Below are 22,555 nucleotides of genomic sequence, written 5' to 3'. Positions count from 1 at the left end.
GTGATCCCAATTATACAGAAAGATTCTACTCTTTGTAAAACACAAACCAAGACAAAAGGCAAGGAAAAAAAAAAAGAGGCCAATAAAGAAATGCACTAAAGTGTTCTCACCGGTATTATTTTTGGATAGTAATGTTCTTTTCTGTGTTTTTCTGGCATTTCCAAGGTCCCTCCTTTATTTTTATTTTATTTTATTTATTTTTAAAGATTTTACTTTTAAGTAGCCTCCACACCAAACATGGGACTCAAACTCACAACCCCGGGATCAATAGTCACACGCTCCGCCAACTGAACCAGCCAGGTGCCCCTCCTTTTTTTCCCATACATTTTTAGTTACTTTTTTTTAACATTTTCTTAATGTTTATTTTTATTTTTGAGAGAGAGAGAGAGAGAGAGAGAGAGAAGACAGAGCATGAGCAGGGGAAGGGCAGAGAGAGGAGACATGGAATCCGAAGCAGGCTCCAGGCTCTGAGCTGTCAGCACAGAGCCTGACGTGGGGCTCGAACCCATGAACCGTGAGATCATGACCTGAGACGAAGTCGGATGCTTAACCGGCTGAGGGGCCCCCATACATGACTTTTAGAATGAAAAACAAATTTGCAGGATTGGGATGCTTTTGCCCATGGTTATAACATTGCATGATTTGGCCTTGGGTAAATTTTTCATCCTAAAAGAGCAGAGGCAGTGAGCTCAAAAGGTGGCATTTTTTTGAAATCCAGTGGGCAAGGCTGCCGATGGGAGCACATTCTGCGGTGGGTTGGAAGGTGTGGGGCTACAGGATGCCAGTGGCCTGGCCTCCCCAGAGGGAGAGGTGGTCCCCAGGGCGAGACCCAGGACTGGCTGTCAATGCAGGGAAGCCCCTGAAGGGCTTGAGGCAAAGGCTCCAAGACACCAGGTTAAGCCTGGAAGAGACTGGGTTCTAAAGAGTAAAGAAGGGTAAGTCGTTGAAGCAGGGGACGGTGCAAATGAACACGTGGGTCCCTTGTTCCAGAATTATCACACATCTCAAGATGGTGACAGCAGAGTATTACATCAAGCATGGGGCCCTGGGTGAGCCCTTGGGCTGCAGGCCAGGAAGGTGACCGGGGTGGGGATCCAGGAACAAGGGCGCATTCAAGGTCTGCTCTGCTTTGGAGGTGAAGAGCTCATGGAGTTCGGGGGCAGAGTCTGGACGCTGAGGGGGGCTGCCTTTCCTGTGGCTCTCCTAGGTGTCACTGGGCCGTGAACCCCCAAGAAAAATCCCTCCGCCATGGGAATGACCAGCCCTGAGACCCGGCGTGGGAGGTGGGGTCTCCCAGTCGCTTATTAGGTGCTGAATTGTCGCGGATGTTACCGAAGTGGGTCTTGAAGCCCTGTGAACAGATGAGGGGCCGCGAGAGGGCCTCGCGCCCACCAGTGGGGCTGCTGGCCCTGACCTCTCTACCCAGCTTTCCGGCCACCTTGACCAGGCTCAGGACCTGGAAGGGGCTCGCCCTGGCTTCTTCATCTTGACCCCTGGTCACTGGTCAGCATCCTTCCCTCCAGGAACCCCTCCCCCAGGCTGAAGCTCTGGGTTTTGACCCCTGCCCCAGGTCGCCCAAGGAGTTCCCGGTGTCCCTCTTCAGGGCACGCGGGCAGTCTGACACTATGGGTGTGGTTAGCAGTTTGGGGGTTCCAGTCCGGTCCGCACTGCCGATCAGCTACCCGGGTTCTTTCTTCCTCCCCTTCCGCCCCCCTCCATCCATCCCCGCTCGCTCCCCCTCGGCCCGCAGCTCCCTCCTTCCTCCTCCTCCTCCCGCCCGCCCCCTCCTCTCCCATCTCCCCGCCTTCGCCTCCCCCTCCCCTCCCCTCCCCTCCCCTCCCCCAGGCCTCCTCCACCCGCCCCGCCTTCCTCTCCCCCTCCCCTCCCAGCTCCCTGCTCACCCCTCCCCTTCCCTCCCTCTCCCCTCCGGGCTCCCCGCCCCCTCCCCTCCCGTCTCCTCCCCTCCCGGCTCCCGGCTCCCCGCCCTCCCCTCCCCCTCCCCTCCGGACTCCCCGCCCTCCTCCCGCCCGCCCCGCCCCGCGGCCGCCGCACCGACAAGATGGCGGCGGGTGGGAGCGGCGGGCGCGCGTCGTGCCCGCCGGGGGTCGGCCCGGGTGCGGGGGGCGGCCCCGGGCCCAGCGCCAACGCCGCCGCCGCCCCCGGCAACGCGGCCGCCGCCGCCGCCGCCGCCGCCGCCGCCGCCGCCGCCGCCCCGGCCCCCGCCGCCCCCGGGCCGCCCCCCGCTCCGGGACCGGGACCGGGACCCGGGTCGGGGCCGGGCGCGCAGGCCGCGGCGGGCGGGGAGCGGGCGGCCGAGGAGCCGGGGGCGGCGGCGCTGCTGCGCGAGCCCGTCTACAACTGGCAGGCCACCAAGCCCACGCTGAAGGAGCGCTTCGCCTTCCTCTTCAACAACGAGGTGCTCTGCGACGTGCACTTCCTGGTGGGCAAGGGGCTCGGCGCGCAGCGCATCCCCGCGCACAGGTGGGCCCCGCCGTCCTCGGGCCCCGGGCCCCGCCGCCCCCCGGGCCCCGCCACCCCCCGGGCCCCCGCCACCCCCGGCCCCGCCACCCCAGGACCCAACCGCTCCAGGGACCGGCCGTCCTCCGGACCCTCCTGCGCCCTGCCACCCCCAGGTCCCCTGGGACCCGCTTTGCCAGAGCCCCGTGACCCTGCCGGGCCCCCATCTACCCTTCAGCCCTCTGATGCTAGCTACACCCTGGCCCTGGGACCCCCCCACCTCTCCACTCCCAGCAGAGGCTCCTGGCTTTAGGATGCCCGACCCTGCCACCCAGGCCAGGATCTCCAGGCACGGCCACCCAGCCACCCCCACCAGCGCCTGCCACCTCTAGGCCCCTCCGTCCTGCCCCAGTGACCTCCTGCACCTAATGTCCCGTGCTTCCCCTGTGGTGACCCCCAGGCCCCCGCCAGACTCCTGCCTCCTGAACCCACATAAGCCCCTCAGTGACACCCCAGTCCCCCGGCCTCTCTGAAAAAGGGGACATTGTTGACCTGTGCTTCTAGCCAGTCTCCAGGACCCAGCCCCCAGACCCCCGGGCAGGGCGGGGCTGACGTCAGACTCCCAGTCCACTGCCGGTGTCCTGACTCTGCTCCCTGACTCTGCTCCCCAGGGACGGGGGGCTCGCTGATGGGGGAGGGGGTGTGTGTGACATCAGAGGAGGGGGGCCGGGGGCGTTTCTTGCACTCGTCTGGAGTGTTCCCCAGCCTGCTGCGAGGGGTTCTCCCTGCCTTTCTGGCCTGTGGCCTTTATTTAACCTGTGCCTTCGAGATTTTTCTTTCCGGCTTTTTCCTGGTTATTTATGTACAACTGGATCTAGATTCCTGTCTGCAGAACGTTCCAGGCCTGTGGTTGGGTCCCCAGGACCTCCCGTGGCTCCTCCCTCCCCTGTGTGCGAGCGAGCAGCTCTCTCCAGAGTCGCAGACATGGGCCTCACCCCCACCCAAGCTGGAGTAGGGGCCTGGTCTGTGTGCTGCCCGTGAGCCCCCACCCCCTGCCCCCGCCCCCAGGCGTCCCTGAGGCCCGTCTTGCTCCTACATAACTGGTCAGCCAGGCCTGGTCTCCTTCACCACCTTTGGGGAACAGAATAAGTGAGGCGAGGCCGCACGAGCTCCCACCTGCCTGACCCAAGCCCTTTGGGGACCGGGTCAGGTGGATGTGGCTGGAAACCCCACAGGCAGGTGGGGGGGGCAACCTCAGGGGGAGCCAGGGGCCCCCAGGCACCAGTGACCTTAGCGCCTGTCCTCGGCCTGTCCTCCTGTCCTCGATTGAGCTGAGGCAGTGGGCGTGGGGCCCCCAGAGGCGTGAAGGGTGTGGCCCCGCAGGGGCTCCGGAGAAATGGGAGGGCAGCCAGTGGCCCAGGCCTGGAGCGAGGGGTGTGGTAGGAAATGGCCTTGGGTCAGCTGGGCGTGGTCTCTAGTGAGACTTATTGAGACCCGGAGACCGGAGTCTGGGGGGTGGTGACAGGAATCCTACCTGAGCCGCTGTGCTGAGCAGGGCGAGGGGAGGGGCCGTCTGGAGTCCAGGTGGGCACTCGGGAGCCACAGCAGGGGCAGGGGCACCGTGGGCCTGAGTGACCGCATCTGCTTTGAAGGTGGACCGGCTGGGGGTGGAGGCCGCAGGCGCTTGGCGGGAGGGTAGAAATGGGAGGCAGAGGGTTCGGCTTCCCTTGGGAGGAGGTGCCTCTCCCTGGTGCGGTGGGGGGCCCCGGCTGTGGCCCCCCCAGACCCTGGCTCCAGCATCCTAGAGAAGGGCAGGTGTGGCAGGGATGCACGTGGAGGGCTGATGCACTTGGCAGAGAGCCGGCCAGAGGCCACATGTGGGTCTGGGGTCTTGTGGCTCGCAGGGGTTGAGTGATGCGGGGGGGGGGGGGGGGGGCGATGGTGGCCTAGGGGTGCCGTGTGGATGGGGGAGGAGGGGTGGTGCTGAGGAAGGGCTGCAGGGAGCCACCCTGAAAGTGGGGTCTGGGCACGGAGGGTACCTGCCTACATGCTGACCTTTGCCCCCACGCCCGCCCGCCCACTGGGCCTGTGGCTTCTCCCGCCAGCGGCCTGGCTCCCTGGCTCACCTTGCTGGTCCCTGCAGGTGTCAGTCATCGCCTGGGCCCGGCAGACTCCCTGGCCGTGTGTTTGACGTCCAGAGGGGGTCTGGGTCAGGCCGATGGCATTTGTCCCCATTGTCCTGGCGGTAATGCCCCGCGGTTTGGTCTTCACCGTAGAAGGTTCTGCCTTTGGGTTGTTATTTCCTACACGTTGGTGACGTTTTCCCTGCAGCGACCAGGTGGGTGCTGCCCACGGGTGACCCTGGGCTTCCTGTGCCTCAGTTTCCCCACCGGTGAACTGGGATTGACCGCTCAGATGCCTCCATCCCAGGACCTCTGGGAGGATCGACTCAGTGACCCAAGCAAGTGCTTATGACAGTGGTCCAGGGCGAGCTTCAGTAGAGGCGGGGACGTAATCCGGAGCCTGAAAAGACGCGGGGGACCGCTTGCCACGCCGCTCCTGGGGGCTGCACTCGGGACTTGCTTGTAAAGAAGTGAGTGGAAAGCGGACGAGGGTAACCTGACCGTGGAGAAACCCGGCAGACCCCCACCTTAGCCAGGGGTCAAGGTCACCTTCTGAGAGATGTTGAGTGGCTGCGGGGTCCCCTGATAGGATGGGACCAGAAGGGCCCCTCACCTCCAGGTGTAGGTGTGTCCCCGTCCTAGCCTGTGATACCTATGAGCGTGACCTTACGTGGAAAAAGTCTTTGTAGGTATGATCAAGTTAAGGGTCTGGGGATGAGCTCATCCTGGATTCTCGGGGGGGGGGGGGCTCTAAACCCAATGACAAGGGTCTTCCATAAGAGACCCAGAGGAGAAGCCACGTGATGACCACGGGGGGCAGGCACTGGAGGGACGAGGCCAAGGAATGCCTGGAGCCCCCCAGAGCTGGGAGAGGAAGGAAGGACCCTTCCCTGGAGCCCAGAGGAGGAGGTCACACCTTGACCTGGAGGGCTCCGAGCCTCCGGGCCTGGGAGAGGATGAAATCTTGTTTAGATTTGTTGGCGTCTTGTGTGAGCAGGCGTTAGCTTCTCTCCTTCCCTGCTGCACCCCAAGCCCCGGGAGCAGGCCAGGCACACGGGTGCTCGGTGACTGTGGCACCCCGGCCGGCCTGAATCAAGTGTCCGCGTTCTCTTGCTGGGCTGGCTCCGAGGAAACGCTGAGTCTCTTCGGGGTAGGGAAGCTCCTGTGGGAGTTGGGTAGACCCACAAAACCAGCACCTGAGAGGTTGTTTGTGTTCTCTCTCTTAACATTTTATTTATTTTTGAGAAAGAGAGAGAGAGAGACACAGAATCCGAAGCAGGTTCCAGGCTCCGAGCCGTCAGCGCAGAGCCCGACGCGGGGCTCAACGCCACGAACCGTGAGATGGTGACCTGAGCCCAAGTCAGAGGCTCAGCCGACTGAGCCCCCCCAGCGCCCCTCAGATGTCTTTATTCCTTCAGCCTGGAAAGTACAGCACCGCGGAGAAGCCTGGCGGGTGGAACGGCCCGTCTGGGGTTTCTCATTTCGTGGATCTGTTTGTGTTCTCCGTGTGACAGCACAGCTTCTGGTGACTGTGGCTTTCTGTTCTGAGAACTGCCAAGACCCTTGTTCCCAATTTCCTTCTCTGTCGAGACTTTTTCAGCCGGTCTCACACAGTGTGACCCCTCCAGTACCCATCACCCTCCCGTCCCGCCCTCCCCCTTCCCTCAAACTGTCATTGAAACGTGGTGCTGGCAGGGGACATCCCTTTCCCCGCGGGACGGCCGCTCTAGCACAGCATCAGCAAGCACAGGTAAATGGCCAGACAGCGGACGATCTCTTCAGGCCGCACAGTCTGTCCCACTTCCTGAATCCTGTCTTAGCAGCACGGAAGTGCTGTAGACAACGCGAGTGAATGATCATGGATGCGTTCCAATAAAACTTTATTTGCAAAAGCACGCGGTTGGCCAGTGTGCCGGCCCCCAGGCATCCCATGGTCCCTATGACCTTTAGAGTCTGTTTGTTAAGTAAGTGCTCAAGGGATTTATTGGGGGGCGGTGGGGGTTGGTCCCCCACCGATACCAGGCTGGGGAGAACGGGCAGGTTAGCACACAGAGTATCTGGGGGCACGGTCTTTCTCGATTTGTTTAGGGCATTTGTGTTCTTAGGATGGCTTTGTAGCTTTCTTCATATAGTTTTCTTGCACATTTATTGCTGATTTTTGCTCCTGTATTTTTTTCCTCTGTTGTGAATAATCTTTAAACAAATTTTTTTAAGTTTATTTATCTTTGAGAGAGAGAGACCTACACAGTGAGCAGCGGGGAGGCCGAGAGAGAGGGAGAGAGAATCCCAGGCAGGCTCTGCAATGTCAGCACGGAGCCCGATGCGGGGCTCGAACTCACAAACTGTGAGATCATGACCTGAGGTGAAACCAAGAGTTGGGTGCTCAACCCACTGAGCCACCCAGGCGCCCCGAATTTAAATAGCCCTGTGTGGAGGCCCCTGGGTGGCTCAGTCGGTGAAGCGTCCCACTTTGGCTTGGGTCATGATCTCACGGTTTGTGGGTTCAGGCCCCGCATCGGGCTCTGTGCTGACGGCTCAGAGCCTGGACCCTGCTTCGGATTCTGTGTCTCCCTCTCCCTCTGCCCCTCCCCAACTTGTGTGCGCCCGTGCGTGCTCTCTCTCCCTTTCTCCATCTCTCTCAAAAATCAGTAAAATGTAAAAAAGAAAAAAAAAATTTAAATAGCCCTGCGTGGCCAGGAGCAACCACATTGGGCAGTGCAGTCCTAGAATTTTCAAATCCGAAAACCATGTCGTGGGCAGATTATTTCTCTCCGTCCCTCCTGTTTGTGCCGCTTAATGCTTTTCTTAGTGCATTTCTGGCCACGGGGCATCGCCCCCTGACGGGGGTGGAAGCAAGCCACCTTTGCGCTCCGTGGGACAGCTTCGCTGAAGTTCCTCTCTGTTCCCTGCCTGCTGAGAGGTGTCCTGAGGTGTGGGTGCGGGGTGTTACTGGAGTCTGGTCTGTTTGACCCGACGGCTGTCTGTGCAGATGTGCAAGCCTTGTGCCCTGGCGGCCGCCACCCCCGAGGTCCCCCCGCCCCCACCCGGAACGCCAGGCCTCCCCCTATTTAGCCCGCGGTCTGTATCATCTACGGTATCCTTCGTTATGGCGTGGGAGCGGCCCCTGCACGCTCGAGCCCGTGTTGTTCAAGGTCAGCTACAGCTCTCTTCTTTTTATTGGCAAGTAATTCACGCGATTGCTGAATTCAGTGGTACGAACGGACCTCCGTCTGTCCCTTTGCCAGCCGGTGGGTGTATGCGCTCTGTCTGGTTTTTTCACTGTCACGAATCACGCTGTGTGAACGCTGGTGTGCAAATCTGGTCCTGCGGTCTTGGGTCAGCACCTCGGAGCGGACTGTTGGGATTCTAGGGTAACTCAGGTGACATTGTCAGAAAGTGCCGGACTGTGTTCCGGCGCGGCCGCGGCATCTGCGCCCAGCCGTGCTCGGGGGCGTCTCCGTTTTCTGGGAGAGTCTGCCTGTGGTCCCTGTCACTTCCGGCGTGATTGGGAGGGGTCCCCCGTGAAGCCGTCTGGGGACAGGCTTTGCCGTGGGGTGAGATCGTGTTCCTTAGGTCCCTGAACGATGTTCCCACCCTTGCTCCTGATTTCGGTACCTCCCAGCCCTCCCGTTTCCAGTGGTTTCTCTGCACCCCCTGCCATCATCCCCGTGCCCGATTTCACGAGGTCCTGTTCCCACCTTGGCTGTTCCTTTCTCTCCGTGGGTTTGGTTTACTCTCCATTTTCTGGACTCCTGATGCGGAAGCTCGCCTCGCGGATTCCTGGGCCCTTAATAGATGCGTGACGTGTCCTTGGAGCTGCGACCCTCAGGTCGGCCTGTCGCACTGTGGTCTCCTTTGCGGCCATGATCTTTCCTCGCTTCCTCGTGTTCCTTCTCGGACCCGTGGCTGCTCCCCAGTGGGTTCATTTGCAAGCATTTGGGGATCTCTCAGACTTCCTCTGGTTGCGGCTTGGTAATCGAACTCGGCTGTGTTTGGAGACCACGCTCTGGCCGACGCCGGCGCTGCCCGGCGCACCTGTTGGCCCCGAAGGACATCCCACGTGTGCAGGCAGGGTCCCCGGAAGGTCGGTTGGGTCCTGCTGGCGGCCGGGGGCGGCCGGGCTCCGGGGCCTGGGCTGTGTGCGGACGTCTGGTCTGCCCGCCGCTCTGCCTGCATCCGGAACGTTCCGGAAGCTCCAGCGTGGTTGTCCAGTGGCCTCGTTCTCCCGGTGCCACTCAGCTTCTGCGTCGTGTATTTAGGGACTCTGGTGCCAGGCGCGTGTGTGGATATAGAGCAGTGATGTGCGCCCTCCCCGGTGGCCGTGAGCGCTGTCCCCGCGGGACGCTGTGGGGCTCGGCAGACCCCCTGTGTCTCCTCCGCTTTGCCCGCTGGCTGCCGGGCGGAGGGCTGAGGATCCGCCCCGGAAACGGTGGCTACTCCGTGTCCGCCGTGTGGCCGTTTTCTGCGCTTCATTGGCTGGAGTCCTGATTGGGGGGGGGGGGGGGGCTGGCGCCCGCTCACTCGGTTCAGTCCCCACGGACCCCCAGCCGTTGCTCTGTCCCCAGCTCGGCCGCGAGCTCGCCGGGTGGGCGCCGCGTCCGCGTTTCCCCAGCACGTTGGGAGCAGCCCTTTCCTTCCGGCCCCGCAAGATACTCTGAGCCCGTCGGGTCCCGTCGGGTCCCCCCCACCCCCGCCCCGGCCCCGGAATCCGCTGTTTCTCCAAGGAGCCTGGACCCTCTGTGGCTGTGGGATTTGGACGCCAAGCTCCGGGCCCTGGGTGTCCCCTCGCTGCTGAGCCGTCCTCGACCGGAGCCCCGTGTTCGTTTCCGTGGCTCGATGCCCACCTCAGCATCTCAGACTCCTTGCCCGCTGGCGGGGACACCCGGGTGCGTGAGGTCCGTGCCCGTCCACCCTGCGTCAGGTGGCTGGGCCCTGACGCGCCGGGTACAGTCAGCAGCCTCTTCTGTGTTTGGATCCGTTTTCCAGCAGGAGATTGAGGTGCTTCTGGGAAGGCACCTTATCTAGGGACCGTGTGCGGGAGGACAGCGGGGCCTGGGGACCTGCCGCGGTGGCGTGAGAGCCCAGGGCCTCCAAAGACGTGGGTGAGGCTGGCCACGGCAGGGACAGGAGCCGCCCCGTGCGGCCGGAACCTACAGCTCGGGGGGCGCGAGAACCACACGGGGTCTCCTGCCCCAGCTCCGGGGCTAGGCGTCCGAGGTCACGGTGTCAGCAGGGCTGCGCTCCCTCTGGAGGCCCTGGAGGGCCCCCCCTGCCTCCTCCAGCTCCTGGGGTCCAGGCGTCCCCTCCAGTCTCTGCCTCTGTCCTCACGTGTCCTTTCCCCGTGTCCGTGTCCAAATTCCCCTCTTGCAGAGACACCAGCATGGGGTTAGGGCCACCCTCCATGCCCTCGCCCGAACCAGTCACATTCTACAAGGACTGTTCCCAAGCGAGGTCCCGTTCTGCCTTTCCGGGCGGACGGGATTTTGGGGGGACGCTGTTCGCCCCACTGCACTCGGGTTCCCGTCCATCTCGGGTCTGGTCCTCGGATGGGATCCAGCCGCCATGCCGCACTGTGGCCCAAACAAGGGCCGGAGACGCCGAGGGAGGGGGAGGGAGGGGCCGGGGGAAGGGGTGCTCTGCCCGTCAGGGGTGGGGGGCTGCTCAGCTTGGGGCAGGCAGAGGCTGGGGAGCAGGACGTGGGGGGCTGGCTGCGCCCCGCCTGCAGATGCGTGCCGACCCGGAGGGCTCTGAGCCAGGGTGGCCGCTCGGAGCGCTGTGTTTGTCCCCACGTGGACCCGGGAGTGGGTGGGTGTCCCGGGGACGGTGCCTGGGCCACGTGGGGTGGGCCCCGGAGGCTGTGCGTGGACAGCACAAAGCACAGGGCGGGCGGCGCCTCCCTGAGCTCGGCCACCGCGGAGGCCCCCCACGTCGTGGTCCAGCTGGAGGGTCCCCGGCTGGCTTGGGAGGCCCCAGGTGGCCACACCACACGCGACAGAGCCCGCAGGCCTCCTCGCGGCCACCGCCTCCCGAGGCTGCCCCGGGGACTCGGCCCCGCTCAGGTGCCCCTGCCAAGCCTTCCCTGACCCTCGCTCCTGTCGTGGCCTTGGGTTCTTCCTGCCCCACAGTCAGGCTGTCCCTGCACTTACTGTGTCTGCCCCACTGCAGGATGGCCGGGACCCTCGTGCCCACGACCTGAGCGCGGGATGTGCGTGCAGAGCGGGGGGGTGGACGGACGCGCGGACGGGGCTGTGGGGGCATGAGGCCATCCTGCCGTGGGGTCGGTGACCTCACTCGTCCCGCCCATTGTTACCACTGAACCTTCTGAGCAGCCTTGCTCCAGAGTGCGGCCTTCTAGAGCCATCTGCCAGCAGGACCTGCTGGGCCGGGGTCTGCCGGGGTGCTAGCCGGGGTCGCTCCCGCAGCATCTCCTATGGGGACCGCCGCCCCCCACCCCCCCCGCCACTCCCTGCCGACAGCCCCCGGGGTCAGTGACGGGAGCAGTCAAGGCCACGTGGAGGGTAACCTCGGTCTTCTCTGACACGCCAGGTTCGTGCTGGCCGTGGGCAGTGCTGTCTTCGACGCCATGTTCAACGGGGGGATGGCCACCACGTCCACCGAGATCGAGCTGCCCGACGTGGAGCCCGCCGCCTTCCTGGCCCTGCTCAAGTAAGACTTTCTAGATCTTTCACACTGTGGGGTGGGACGGACCAGGCTGACGTTCTAGAAGGTACACAGAGTTCAGGAAGAAGGTACAGAGACCCCCAGGGACAGCACCTCCGGAGCCCCTGAGGATCTCCAGAATTGCCTCTGAAGTGAGGGGTGGGCTCTAGGGGCCCCCACCCCATTTGCACTTTCGCAGATTTCTCATCGAGATGTGATTCGCACACCGTACGAGTCACCCGTTTACAGCGTGCCGTTGGGCGCTTTGCGGGCGTTCGCGGGGGTCGTGTGCCCCTCACCACTGCCTCATTCTACCCCTCATCGCCCCAAAGAGCAGCCCCGTCCCCATCGGCCGTCACCCCCTCGCCCGGCCCCCACGAGCCGCCTTCCCGTCCGTGGATGGGTCCGTTCTGGACGTTTCACACCCCCGCGGACTCACACCCCGCGTGGCCTCTCGTGTCGGGTTCCCTCCCTGAGCGTCGCGTGTTGAGGCCCGGCCACGTTGCCGTGCGCGTGAGTCCCCGTTTTCGTCCTTTGGAGTCGACACGAGTTTTGGAGGAAGTAAGACGTTGCAAGAATGTTAAATGCCACCTCTAGCTTTTCCTTTTTTGAGCCTCAGAATTTCTCCTCAAGTACTTTATTTTTTTTTTATTTTTTATTTTTTTTAATTTTTTTTTTTTCAACGTTTATTTATTTTTGGGACAGAGAGAGACAGAGCATGAACGGGGGAGGGGCAGAGAGAGAGGGAGACACAGACTCGGAAACAGGCTCCAGGCTCCGAGCCGTCAGCCCAGAGCCGAAGGGGGGCTCGAACTCACGCGAGATCACTCGAGATCTCGCGAGATCGTGAACTCCCGGACCGCGAGATCGTGACCTGGCTGAAGTCGGACGCTCAACCGACTGCGCCACCCAGGCGCCCCTCTCCTCAAGTACTTTAAATAAACGCGGTGGATGCCCAGGGTGGGGGCCGCAGGCAGCCGGCAGCCAGAGGCCACAGGTGAGGCCTGGCCGCTGGCTCTCCCGAGCTTCCAGACTGTCCTCCTTGCTCAGCCGGGCACAGTTCTGTTGCTTCCAGAAGCGCTGGGTGTGAATCACGGTGGGTAACTTTAAAGATTACCCCGAACGAACAGTCAAAACATCTCTGTAAAAGCAGTTTATTTTTTCTCTATTATAATGATAAAGACGGCACAGGTTCACAAGAGAGAGAGGGAGGGAGGGAGGGAAAAGGGAAAAAAAGAAGGTTCCAGAAGAGCATAAAGGACAGAACAGACCTGCCTCCCATCTGCCGTGTCCGAGGCCATGTGCTTCCTGGCTGTGCCCCCGGCTGGTGTCCCTGCACCCCCCTGCCCCCTGGGGAGAATTTTGTTCCGGTTGGTTCCGTCTGTGGATGCCCCTTAGTCCTTGACGCTGATGTGGTCGGTCCTGTGCGCTGCCCCCAGCGTCTTCCCGGTGACAGGGAGCGCTTTTGGGAACAATCTCATGGCTGCGTCTCTATGTAGCTTCTCAGACCGCTAAGGCCAGGGGCGGCCGACTGCCCGTTTGGGGCCAGACGGGCTCGGTCACCACCGCTCACACTGCCGCGGTCCCCAGAAAAGCAGACACGGCCTATTCGTGAGCTATGGGTGGGGCTGTGTGCCGATAGAACTTTATTGACCAAAACAGGTGACAAAACCGTAAGCTATCACTTCGTACCCACCAGGGCACCTAGTATTAAAAAAACCAAAAGCCAGAAAAGCCAAAGGAAAGTAACAACAATTAGGAAGTGAAGACATCGGGGCCCTCGTGGCCTCCGCGGAAACAGTCTGGAGGCCCCTCAAAAGGCGTAAACGTAGAGTCACCCTGTGACCCGGCTGTTCCACTCCCGGATGTCTGTGCGGGTAACCGGAAGCCGGGGCGCAGACGGACGCTTGCCCCCCGGTTTCACAGAGGCAGCGTCCGTGAAAGGTGGACACACTGTCTGCTGGCATGTAACAGACAAACACGGGGTGTCCATTCACCCCCGGAGAATGACCCAGCCTCGGGGAGGAAGGACGTCCCGCCGCCTGCCGCCGCGTGGACGGGCCCGGAGGTCGCTGTGCGCGGTGACCGGAGCCGGACGCAGAAGGACGCGTCCCGCGCGACCCCACTCACAGGGGGTCCCCGGAGGTGTCCCGTCCACAGGGACAGAGAGCGGACAGTGGGAGCCAGGAGTGGGGAGTCCGTGCTTCGTGGGGACAGGGTCTCAGTCCGGGGAGATGGAAGGTTCTGGGGGCGGATGGCGGGGGCGGGTGCAGGACAGTGAGTGCGCCCGATGCTGCTGAAGTGTATGCGTAAAAATGCTTATGATGGTTTTAAAGTATTTTTTTAAGTTTATTTAATCTCTACACCCCATGTGGGGCTCGAACTCACGACCCCAAGGTCAAGATTTGCGTGTTCTTCTGACTGAGCCAGCCAGGCGCCCCTGTGTTATGTTTTATTGTAACGAATAGAAGAAAAGTGATAGCCGTGAGAACACACGCACGCACGCACACACACACACACCCCAGCAGGGGACAGGTTTAGATTGAAGTCTGGTGACATGCGGGTTCCCGCTACAATCTCCCTGCTCTGTCTCTCCCGCCGTCCCCCACCACCACCCCCCCCCCCCCCCCGGACTTGAGTCAGTTTTGCTGGGCTGCCCCCAAGAGGGTGGACACTGTCATAACTGGTGTGTGAAAGGCTCAGCCGTCTCCTGGCAACGATCCTGGCTGTCCACCCCCACCCCCACCCCTGCCCCGCTGACTTCCGCGTTCGGTCCCGGGTCCTGTGGGGGGTCCGGCGGCATCCCCGGTCTCCTCAGGTCCAGGGTCTCCCGGACCCCACAGGATCGTAGCTGTTGCTATGTGGAGCTGCGTTTGGCTTCCGGCACATTCGGGGGGGGGGGGGGCAGGCACACCCTTCCAGGTGTTTGCCCTTGTGGCTGCATCCTGAACCCCCTGCCAGCTCTGCACGAGGGTCCTGGTACCTCCACTGCCTCGTTTTTCAACTGAGCCCAAGTTCACATCGCGGGAGGGGCGGTCATCGTGTCGAGTGTCTGATTCAGGCGGCGTTTCTGGTCCTCTGCTCGCCCAGAACTCGCTGAGCTCTGCAGCCAGGCCTGCCGTCCAGGCCCGGAGGTGTGGCAGGCTCTCCCCAGGGCAGATCCCATGCAGGTGCCTCTGGGGGAGTCTTGGTGGCCCTGGTGCCCCCGCATCGGGGTGTCACCGGGAAGGAAGCCGGTCGCTGCACGGCCCCGCGTTCTGGTGTCCGAGTGCGGGTGGCTTAGCCTCTGGCTGGTTTCGAGGCAGATGGTCTTTGCCGGGTCACGTCGGTAGGCTACAGCGCGAAGGACACCGGCTCCGGAAGGTTCCTCGGGGCCGGGCTGGTGGGCGGGGCCTGAGCGAGCGAGCCGTCGGGGCCGGGCTGGTGGGCGGGGTCTGAGCGAGCGAGCCGTCGGGGCCGGGCTGGTGGGCGGGGCCTGAGCGAGCGAGCCGTCGGGGCCGGGCTGGTGGGCGGGGTCTGAGCGAGCCGTCTGTCTTGCAGGTTTCTCTACTCGGATGAGGTTCAGATCGGGCCCGAGACAGTCATGACCACGCTGTACACCGCCAAGAAGTACGCGGTGCCGGCGCTCGAGGCCCACTGCGTGGAGTTCCTGAAGAAGAACCTGCGGGCGGACAACGCGTTCATGCTGCTGACGCAGGTGCGCGGGGGCGGGGCTGGGCCCCGGGGGCGGCTGGGGAGCGCTGGGGAGGGCAGTGCGACCCGGCGGGGTGTTCGTGCTCCAGGGAGGGTGCGGGTGCGCCGGGGCCGGGCAGAGGCGTGGGGGGGGGGGGGAACCAGGTGAGGATGAAGGGGTGGGGAGATGGGGAGGACGCGGGGGCGGGGCCAGGCCGAGGGCGCGCGAGGCTACAGGCGCGGCCGCGCCGCCCACAGAGGGCGCAGGTGTGCTGCGGGGAGGGCAGGTGAGGGCGCTGGGACCTGGTGAGGACGCGGGTGGGAGGACGCTGGGACGCGGCGGAGACTAAGGTGCGCGAGGTGGGGGAGGCGGCGGAGACGAGGGTTTGGGGGGGGCGCCGGGGGGCGGGCGAGAACGCGGGTGGGCTGGGCGAAGGCGCAGGGTTGGGGGCCCGGGGAGGAGGCGCGCGCGGACTTGGGTTGAGGAGGAAGGTGTGGGGGAGGGGAAGGACCAGGCGCGAGCACGCAGGTGCGGATAGGTTGCAGGGGGGGGGGGGGGCAAGGGCGAGGACCTGAGATGGGGATGGATCCCTGAATTTTTGGTGTCCCTTAAATTTTGCTCCCCCTCCCCCCATCCTGACCTGGTGCCCTCGCAGGCCCTACACGGGCGGGCACCTGGCACTTGTTAAGATTTTCCGCCTGCGTTTTTCCCTTTTCCAGGGGGCTGGGCGTGGCCAGGTGGGGCTGGTCAGGCCCAGAGCGGCTGCGCAGGGGTTGGCGGGGGGGGGGGGGGGGGGGGGGGGGGGGGGGGGGGGGGGGGGGGGGGGGGGGGGGGGGGGGGGGGGGGGGTCCCGGATCCCTCACTGAGTTGCCCTGACAGGCTGGAGCTGGGCCCGCGGGGCTCAGAGCTGGGGCCACGCCGGCCCCAGGCTGTAGGGGTCGTGCTGGGTGGAAGGGGCCGGAATCTTCTGGGCTCCTGGTTCCCCCACCCTTCGGGCAGGTTCCCGATGGCGCGGTCTCCAGTGCTGGGAAGTGCGCAGGCCGTTCAGGGCCCCCCTCCACCCCACCCCCAGGGGCATGTCCTGTCCACCCACCTCGCGACACTGGGAGACTGCGACAGGGTCAGAGCGGCAGCGGGGTGGGGGGGGGGCGTGCCTCCCACGGCGGCTGACGCGCTCCCTCTTTCCAGGCACGACTCTTCGACGAGCCGCAGTTGGCCAGCCTGTGCCTGGAGAACATCGACAAGAACACGGCCGACGCCATCACCGCTGAGGGCTTCACGGACATCGACCTGGGTGAGGCGCGCCGGCGTGGGTAGGGGGCGGGGCGGGGGGGGGGGCGAGCGCGGCCGCGAGGGGGAGGGGCATCCGCGCTGAGCCGGCCCCTCCCACAGACACGCTGGTGGCCGTGCTGGAGCGGGACACGCTGGGCATCCGGGAGGTGCGCCTGTTCAACGCGGTCGTGCGCTGGGCCGAGGCGGAGTGCCAGCGGCAGCAGCTGCAGGTGACGCCCGAGAACAAGCGCAAGGTGCTGGGCAAGGCGCTCGCGCTCATCCGCTTCCCGCTCATGACCATCGAGGAGTTCGCTGCAGGTAACTGTCAGGGGGCGGGGGCCGCTCGGCGGGAGCCTGACCCCCGGGGACCCCAGGTGTGACCCGCCCCGAGAGCTGGACGGCGAGGGTCCACGTGTGAGGACGGAAGGCCCCGCGGATGCCGCCAGATCGGCGCCTGGGTTCCCTTCCTTCTGCGTCGCGTGTCTGCGTTTGCGCGCTGGTCCCCCCGGGGCTGGGGCCGGCGTCCCAGGGACCAGGCTCTGGCATCAGCATCCTTGACAAGCCTGTGGGGGGTGGGGTGGGGGCTCGGCCCCCGGTGGATGCGGGGGCAGCCGGCCGTGCCTCCTGTCCCTTGTGGATGCGGCTCCCGCAGCGGTGCGTGACCTAGAGCCAGCCCTCCCCTGCGGGGCTGGAGGGTCCTGGGTGAGGCCACGTCACCGCCGGTGGCCTGGCCGGTGCACCCCCGTCCCCGGTTAGGGCTGTCTGGGACCGTGTAGCATGAGTTTCTTGTCTGTGCTCCCTGGGACAGATTTACCCCCGAGATTAGCTCTCTTTGATCTGAAATTTGGATGTGACAGGGTCCCCTGCGTCGTTCGTCCATAGTGTTGTCAGTGCTGGGGTGAGGCTCTGTGTTCCGGGATCGCTTGCTCATCACTTAGTGCCTCCCGTGTGCCAGGCTCTGGCAGTAGGTGGTGACTGTGGTGGCCTGGCCACTTCTGACCGGGGCTGGGTCGTTCTCCAGGATGGATGGGGGGCTGTCACTGGGGCCAGGAGCACCCCGGTCATGAGGGTCCCAGATGTTACCTGGACGTGGCTCAGGGGGCCAGGCTCCAGGCTGCACCGTCCCATCCTAAGACCCCTCCCTGTGTGAACCTAGCTGGACCCCTCCCCCGCCACCAGACTGGTGCCCCCAGCACTCTCCTGGAGGCCCCCTGGCCCACCTGGCAGCCAAACCCAGTGGGGTCCCAGGCCCCTGTGACCCGGCCCACCCCCTCACCCTGGGAGGGGAGTGTTTGCTGCTTCCTGCTGCCACCCCCTGTGTGGGCCCCCTCCTGTGTCCACCTCGCCCCCGCCCCCCCGGACCGTGTGGGTCCCCCAGGCTGAGGTAGCCCAGTCCTGGCCCCTGCTCTGCCGAAATCGCGGGGAAGGACACTGTGTGTGTCCTCTTGGATTGAGCCGGGCTTTCCTGTTCCGTTCCTCCGTGATGGGTGTCCCTTGTCATTCAGCATGTTTTAGAGAAGTGTCCTGCTTCTCAGGTACCCCTAAATACAAGAGACCTAGAGGGAAGTCTGAAAAAACCCTCCGAAGACCGCCCCCCACCCCCCCAGTTAAGTGTGCCCCAGCCGCGGCCTCCTGTAGCTCCTTCTGCGTTTTCTGTGCAGAGATTAAAAAGCCCTGGTTACCGTTCTGTCTCCCCGTTGTATCCTCCTTATTCACGTAGAGGCCCCGGGGCCAGGGCACAGGAGTGGGGGGCCGAGCAGCACTGGGGCAGCCTGCAGAAACCGGCTCAGAGCTGAAGGATTCTCGTGAGCCTGCGGGGAGGGGGGGGGGTCGAGGGGAGTCCCCCACGCCGCCTGTCCTCCTCTGCTTCCACCTCCTGGAGCCCCTCCGGCTCGGGGCCTGTCCGGGGAGTCACGCCCTGGCAGCGGGCGGCCCCACGTGCGCAGGGCAGGGGTGGCCGCGCGCTAGGTGGGCAACCTGGGCGGCGGGGTTGCTGAGTGAGGCCATGAACCGGACTCCCTCCCCCCTCCCCCATGCAGGGAGGGGCCGCCCTGCCCCAGGGCTGCCCCCCCCCCCCCCCCCCCCCCCCCCCCCCCCGCCCGCATCTTCACTCTGGTGCCCTTGGAGGCTCACAGCCACCCACCCCGCCCGCCCTCCCAGCCGCCGGGCGGGGGCGGGCCCCCACCGCAGCCCGACCTCCGCCCCCTGTGCCCGCAGGGCCTGCGCAGTCGGGCATCCTCGTGGACCGCGAGGCGGTCAGCCTCTTCCTGCACTTCACCGTCAACCCCAAGCCGCGCGTCGACTTCATCGACAGGCCTCGCTGCTGCCTCCGCGGGAAGGAGTGCAGCATCAACCGCTTCCAGCAGGTGGAGAGCCGCTGGGGCTACAGCGGCACGAGCGACCGCATCAGGTGGGCCAGGCGCGGCCGGGTCCCCGCGGCACCGGGTGGGCCGCCGCCCGCTGCGGCCGCTCTCGCGGGACCGGCCAAGGCGGCCGGCCCGGCGGCGGCTCAGCATCCCCTGTGTCCGCGGCTCAGGTTCTCGGTCAACAAGCGCATCTTCGTGGTTGGCTTCGGGCTGTACGGCTCCATCCACGGGCCCACCGATTACCAAGTGAACATCCAGGTGCCCGCCCCGCCCCCGTCGCCTCCGCTCGGGTCCCAGGCCGGACTCCTCGCGTGGCCCCCGTCGGCCTCTGAGGGGCCCCGCGGGGGTGGGGGTGGGGGGCCCTGGTGAGCAGCGCCGGCTCCTGCCCCCCCCCTCCGCCCCCGCAGATCATCCACACGGACAGCAACACCGTCCTGGGCCAGAACGACACGGGTTTCAGCTGCGATGGCTCCGCCAGCACTTTCCGGGTCATGTTCAAGGAGCCGGTGGAAATGCTGCCCAACGTCAACTACACAGCCTGCGCCACGCTCAAGGTGAGCCCTGGGCCTGTCCGGGATCAGCCTCTAGTGGGTACAGCTATAGGGTGCCTATGCGGTGTGTCGCTGTAGGGGCGTCTGCCGCGCTGGCCCCCCCCCCCCCCCAGCACAGACACCCTGGGGAGGGGCTCTGCCGCTCCCCATCCCCCCCTGGCCCCCCCTCACAGCACAGACACCCTGGGGAGGGGCTCTGCCGCCCCCCATCCCCCGACACCCCTCACAGCACAGACACCCTGGGGAGGGGCTCTGCCGCCCCCCATCCCCCCGACACCCCTCACAGCACAGACACCCTGGGGAGGGGCTCTGCCGTCCCCCATCCCCCCCGACCCCCCCTCCACAGCACAGATACCCTGGGGAGGGGCTCTGCCGTCCACCATCCACCCCCCTGGCCCCCCCTCACAGCACAGACACCCTGGGGAGGGGCTCTGCCGCCCCCCATCCCCCCCGACCCCCCCCCCCACAGCACAGATACCCTGGGGAGGGGCTCTGCCGTCCACCATCCACCCCCCTGGCCCCCCCTCACAGCACAGACACCCTGGGGAGGGGCTCTGCCGCTCCCCATCCCCCCCGACACCCCCCACAGCACAGACACCCTGGGGAGGGGCTCTGCTGCCCCCCGACCCCCCCCCCCCCTGGCCCCCCCTCACAGCACAGACACCCTGGGGAGGGGCTCTGCCGTCCCCCATCCCCCCCGACCCCCCCCCCCCACAGCACAGACACCCTGGGGAGGGGCTCTGCCATCCCCCATCCCCCCGACACCCCCCCACAGCACAGACACCCTGGGGAGGGGCTCTGCCGTCCCCCATCCCCCCCGACCCCCCCCCCCACAGCACAGATACCCTGGGGAGGGGCTCTGCCGTCCACCATCCACCCCCCTGGCCCCCCCTCACAGCACAGACACCCTGGGGAGGGGCTCTGCCGCCCCCCATCCCCCCCGACCCCCCCCCCCCCACAGCACAGATACCCTGGGGAGGGGCTCTGCCGTCCACCATCCACCCCCCTGGCCCCCCCTCACAGCACAGACACCCTGGGGAGGGGCTCTGCCGCCCCCCGACCCCCCCCCCCCCCCCACAGCACAGATACCCTGGGGAGGGGCTCTGCCGTCCCCCATCCCCCCCGACCCCCCCCCCCACAGCACAGACACCCTGGGGAGGGGCTCTGCCGTCCCCCATCCCCCCCGACCCCCCCCCCACAGCACAGACACCCTGGGGAGGGGCTCTGCCGTCCCCCATCCCCCCCGACCCCCCCCCCAGCACAGACACCCTGGGGAGGGGCTCTGCTGCCCCCCACCCCTCCTCACCCTGGGCCCTGGGTGCCTGACCGCAGGGACTGTTCCCACCCAGGGCCCAGACTCCCACTATGGCACCAAGGGCCTGCGCAAGGTGACGCACGAGTCGCCCACGACGGGGGCCAAGACGTGCTTCACCTTCTGCTACGCGGCGGGGAACAACAACGGCACGTCCGTGGAGGACGGCCAGATCCCCGAGGTCATCTTCTACACCTAGGCCGCCCGGTCCCCGAAGCCACCTGATGCAAGTAGGCCGCCCCCACCCCGTACCGCGCCCCCTGCCGCGTTTCTGGGCGTCAGGAGAGGGTCTTCACTCCCTGCTCGGGGGAGCCGGGCAGGGGCTGTGATGCGGTCCTTCAGGACGTGGGGGGGTGGGCAGGGCTGGCCCGGACCCGCCCTGAGCCAAGTGTCCCCCCGGGGCCTTGGGCGTGGGGGGGTCCCACACGCCGTCCCTGCAGCTCAGGGCCACCTGACCAACCGCCTGACCACAGGATTCAAATAGGATTCCGTCTCATGTTTGTTCTAACCGCACGTAGCAATGCATCTTGGGTCCCCATTTCTCTGGTAGGAGGCGGCGCGTGGCGTCCTGGTCTGTTCACTGGGGATGCTTGGGCCGCCCTGACCCTGGCCCCCAGCACGCTGGCCCAGCCCCCCTCGAGGTCCCACAGGCTGGCTTTCTGCCAGGCCCTGGCCCGCCCAGAGAAGGGCCCCTGCAGCTGCGGGCACGAACTCCCGACCTGATCTGCCCAGAGGGGCAGATGGTGCGGGGCCTGCCTTGGTGGCCGCGACCCCGGCTGGCCCCGCCCCCTGTACATACCGAAGCCCCGCCCCACCTGGCCTCTGAGTGAGTTCTAGGTCCAGAGGTGCTGGAGGGCGGAGCCCCTCCCCTAAGTCCCCGGTCCTTCCCCCACCGCGTTTTCACCCCAGTGATCCCTTCCGGAAACTGTCCTCCCCGAGCCATGAAAGGTGTGCCCTCCTCACACCAGACCCCCAAATGATTTTTTTAAATAAAGGAAAGAAACGAAACCATCCTGACCTGCGTGCTTCTTCTGGTCAGGGGTGGCGGGAGGGGACCCTGGCAGCTTTGAGATCTGGGTCTTCTCTCTGCAGTTGTCTCCCTGCCCCCTCCACCTGCAAGATTGGGGGGGAGGGGCTGTGACTCTGCCTGCATCCGGAGTCACTGCTAACACAGATGTCCCTCCCCTAGGGCGTCCAGACCAGGTGGGGATCCTCCCCGTGCCCTCTGTCCTCACAAAACTTCTGTGATGCCCATCATGTCCCTGCAGAAGCCCCCACCCCAGACCCTGCTGCAACAAGCTGTGCCTACTACACCTTGTTGGCTCTGCCCTCCGGACCGGGGCTGTGCCTGTGCAGCGTGGGTAACCTGACCCGGGTCCGCCACCTGGCTCTGCCCCACGTGTTAGGGCGTTCCTGAGAAAAAGCAGAGAGGGAACAGCATGGTAGCCAGGAATTTTCCAAAATGAATAAAGACATCAATTCACACACTGAAAAATCTCAGTGACCCAAAGTGAGGTTAAAAAAAAAATTCTGGGGTGCCTGGGTGGCGCAGTCGGTTAAGCGGCCGACTTCAGCCAGGTCACGATCTCGCGCTCCGTGAGTTCGAGCCCAGCGTCAGGCTCTGGGCTGATGGCTCAGAACCTGGAGCCTGCTTCCGATTCTGTGTCTCCCTTTCTCTCTGCCCCTCCCCCGTTCATGCTCTGTCTCTCTCTGTCCCAAAAATAAAAATAAACGTTGAAAAAAAAAAAAAAAAAAAAAAAAGAATTCACGTATACACAAACTGCTAAAAACCAAAGGGAAAAAAATGTCACAAACAGCCAGCAGAAAGAACTACCAAACTAGAATTCTGAGCCCTTCAAAAATGTAAGTAAAGACAGATGGAAACTCAACCGCATCAGTTACGTTAAACGTATGCAGATCTAAATCCTCCGGTTGAAAGGTTAGGACCATCAGACTGGATGCAAGACCAAAACCAGACAACTTCCTGATTGCAAGAGTCTCTAACTACAAAGAAACAGAAACCGAGGCTGAACGGTGTGAAAAATCGCCCTGCAAACACTGACCACACCCCTATCAGTACCAGACCTTAAGGCAGTGAGCGTTCGTAACAGTTAAAGGACATTTCACGAGGATGAACGGGT

General features: G+C 64.5%; 1 protein-coding gene and 1 long non-coding RNA gene across 2 annotated transcripts; one reads left to right on the top strand and one right to left on the bottom strand.

Moving 5' to 3' along the window:
* Positions 1–2,029: 2,029 nt before the first annotated feature.
* BTBD2 (BTB domain containing 2) lies at positions 2,030–21,425 on the top strand. The gene is made up of 9 exons (XM_043586019.1): positions 2,030–2,481; positions 11,127–11,246; positions 14,781–14,937; positions 16,102–16,207; positions 16,306–16,503; positions 18,403–18,595; positions 18,722–18,809; positions 18,959–19,105; positions 20,452–21,425. Exons 1-9 carry the CDS (start codon positions 2,060–2,062, stop codon positions 20,611–20,613), a joined length of 1,593 nt encoding a protein of 530 aa, XP_043441954.1. The 5' UTR covers positions 2,030–2,059; the 3' UTR covers positions 20,614–21,425.
* On the bottom strand, positions 21,426–21,936 carry LOC122486632. Its single transcript, XR_006298195.1, has 2 exons — positions 21,729–21,936; positions 21,426–21,527 (listed from the first exon to the last, which is right to left on the bottom strand). It is a non-coding gene; the product is annotated as an uncharacterized LOC122486632 (long non-coding RNA).
* Positions 21,937–22,555: the final 619 nt, after the last annotated feature.

This window comes from Prionailurus bengalensis, chromosome A2 (genome assembly GCF_016509475.1).
Source record: "Prionailurus bengalensis isolate Pbe53 chromosome A2, Fcat_Pben_1.1_paternal_pri, whole genome shotgun sequence".
Classification (NCBI taxonomy): Eukaryota; Metazoa; Chordata; class Mammalia; order Carnivora; family Felidae; genus Prionailurus; species Prionailurus bengalensis.
The sequence above is the reverse complement of the archived record's forward strand: the minus strand, read 5'-3'. Positions and strand labels throughout refer to the sequence as shown.

Coding starts and splice junctions, on each gene's coding strand:
- BTBD2 (XM_043586019.1), top strand. CDS start 2,060: ATGGCGGCGGGTGGGAGCGGCGGGCGCGCGTCGTGCCCGCCGGGGGTC. Junction 16,208..16,305: donor CTTCACGGACATCGACCTGG/GTGAGGCGCGCC, acceptor CCCCTCCCACAG/ACACGCTGGTGGCCGTGCTG. Junction 19,106..20,451: donor CAGCCTGCGCCACGCTCAAG/GTGAGCCCTGGG, acceptor GTTCCCACCCAG/GGCCCAGACTCCCACTATGG.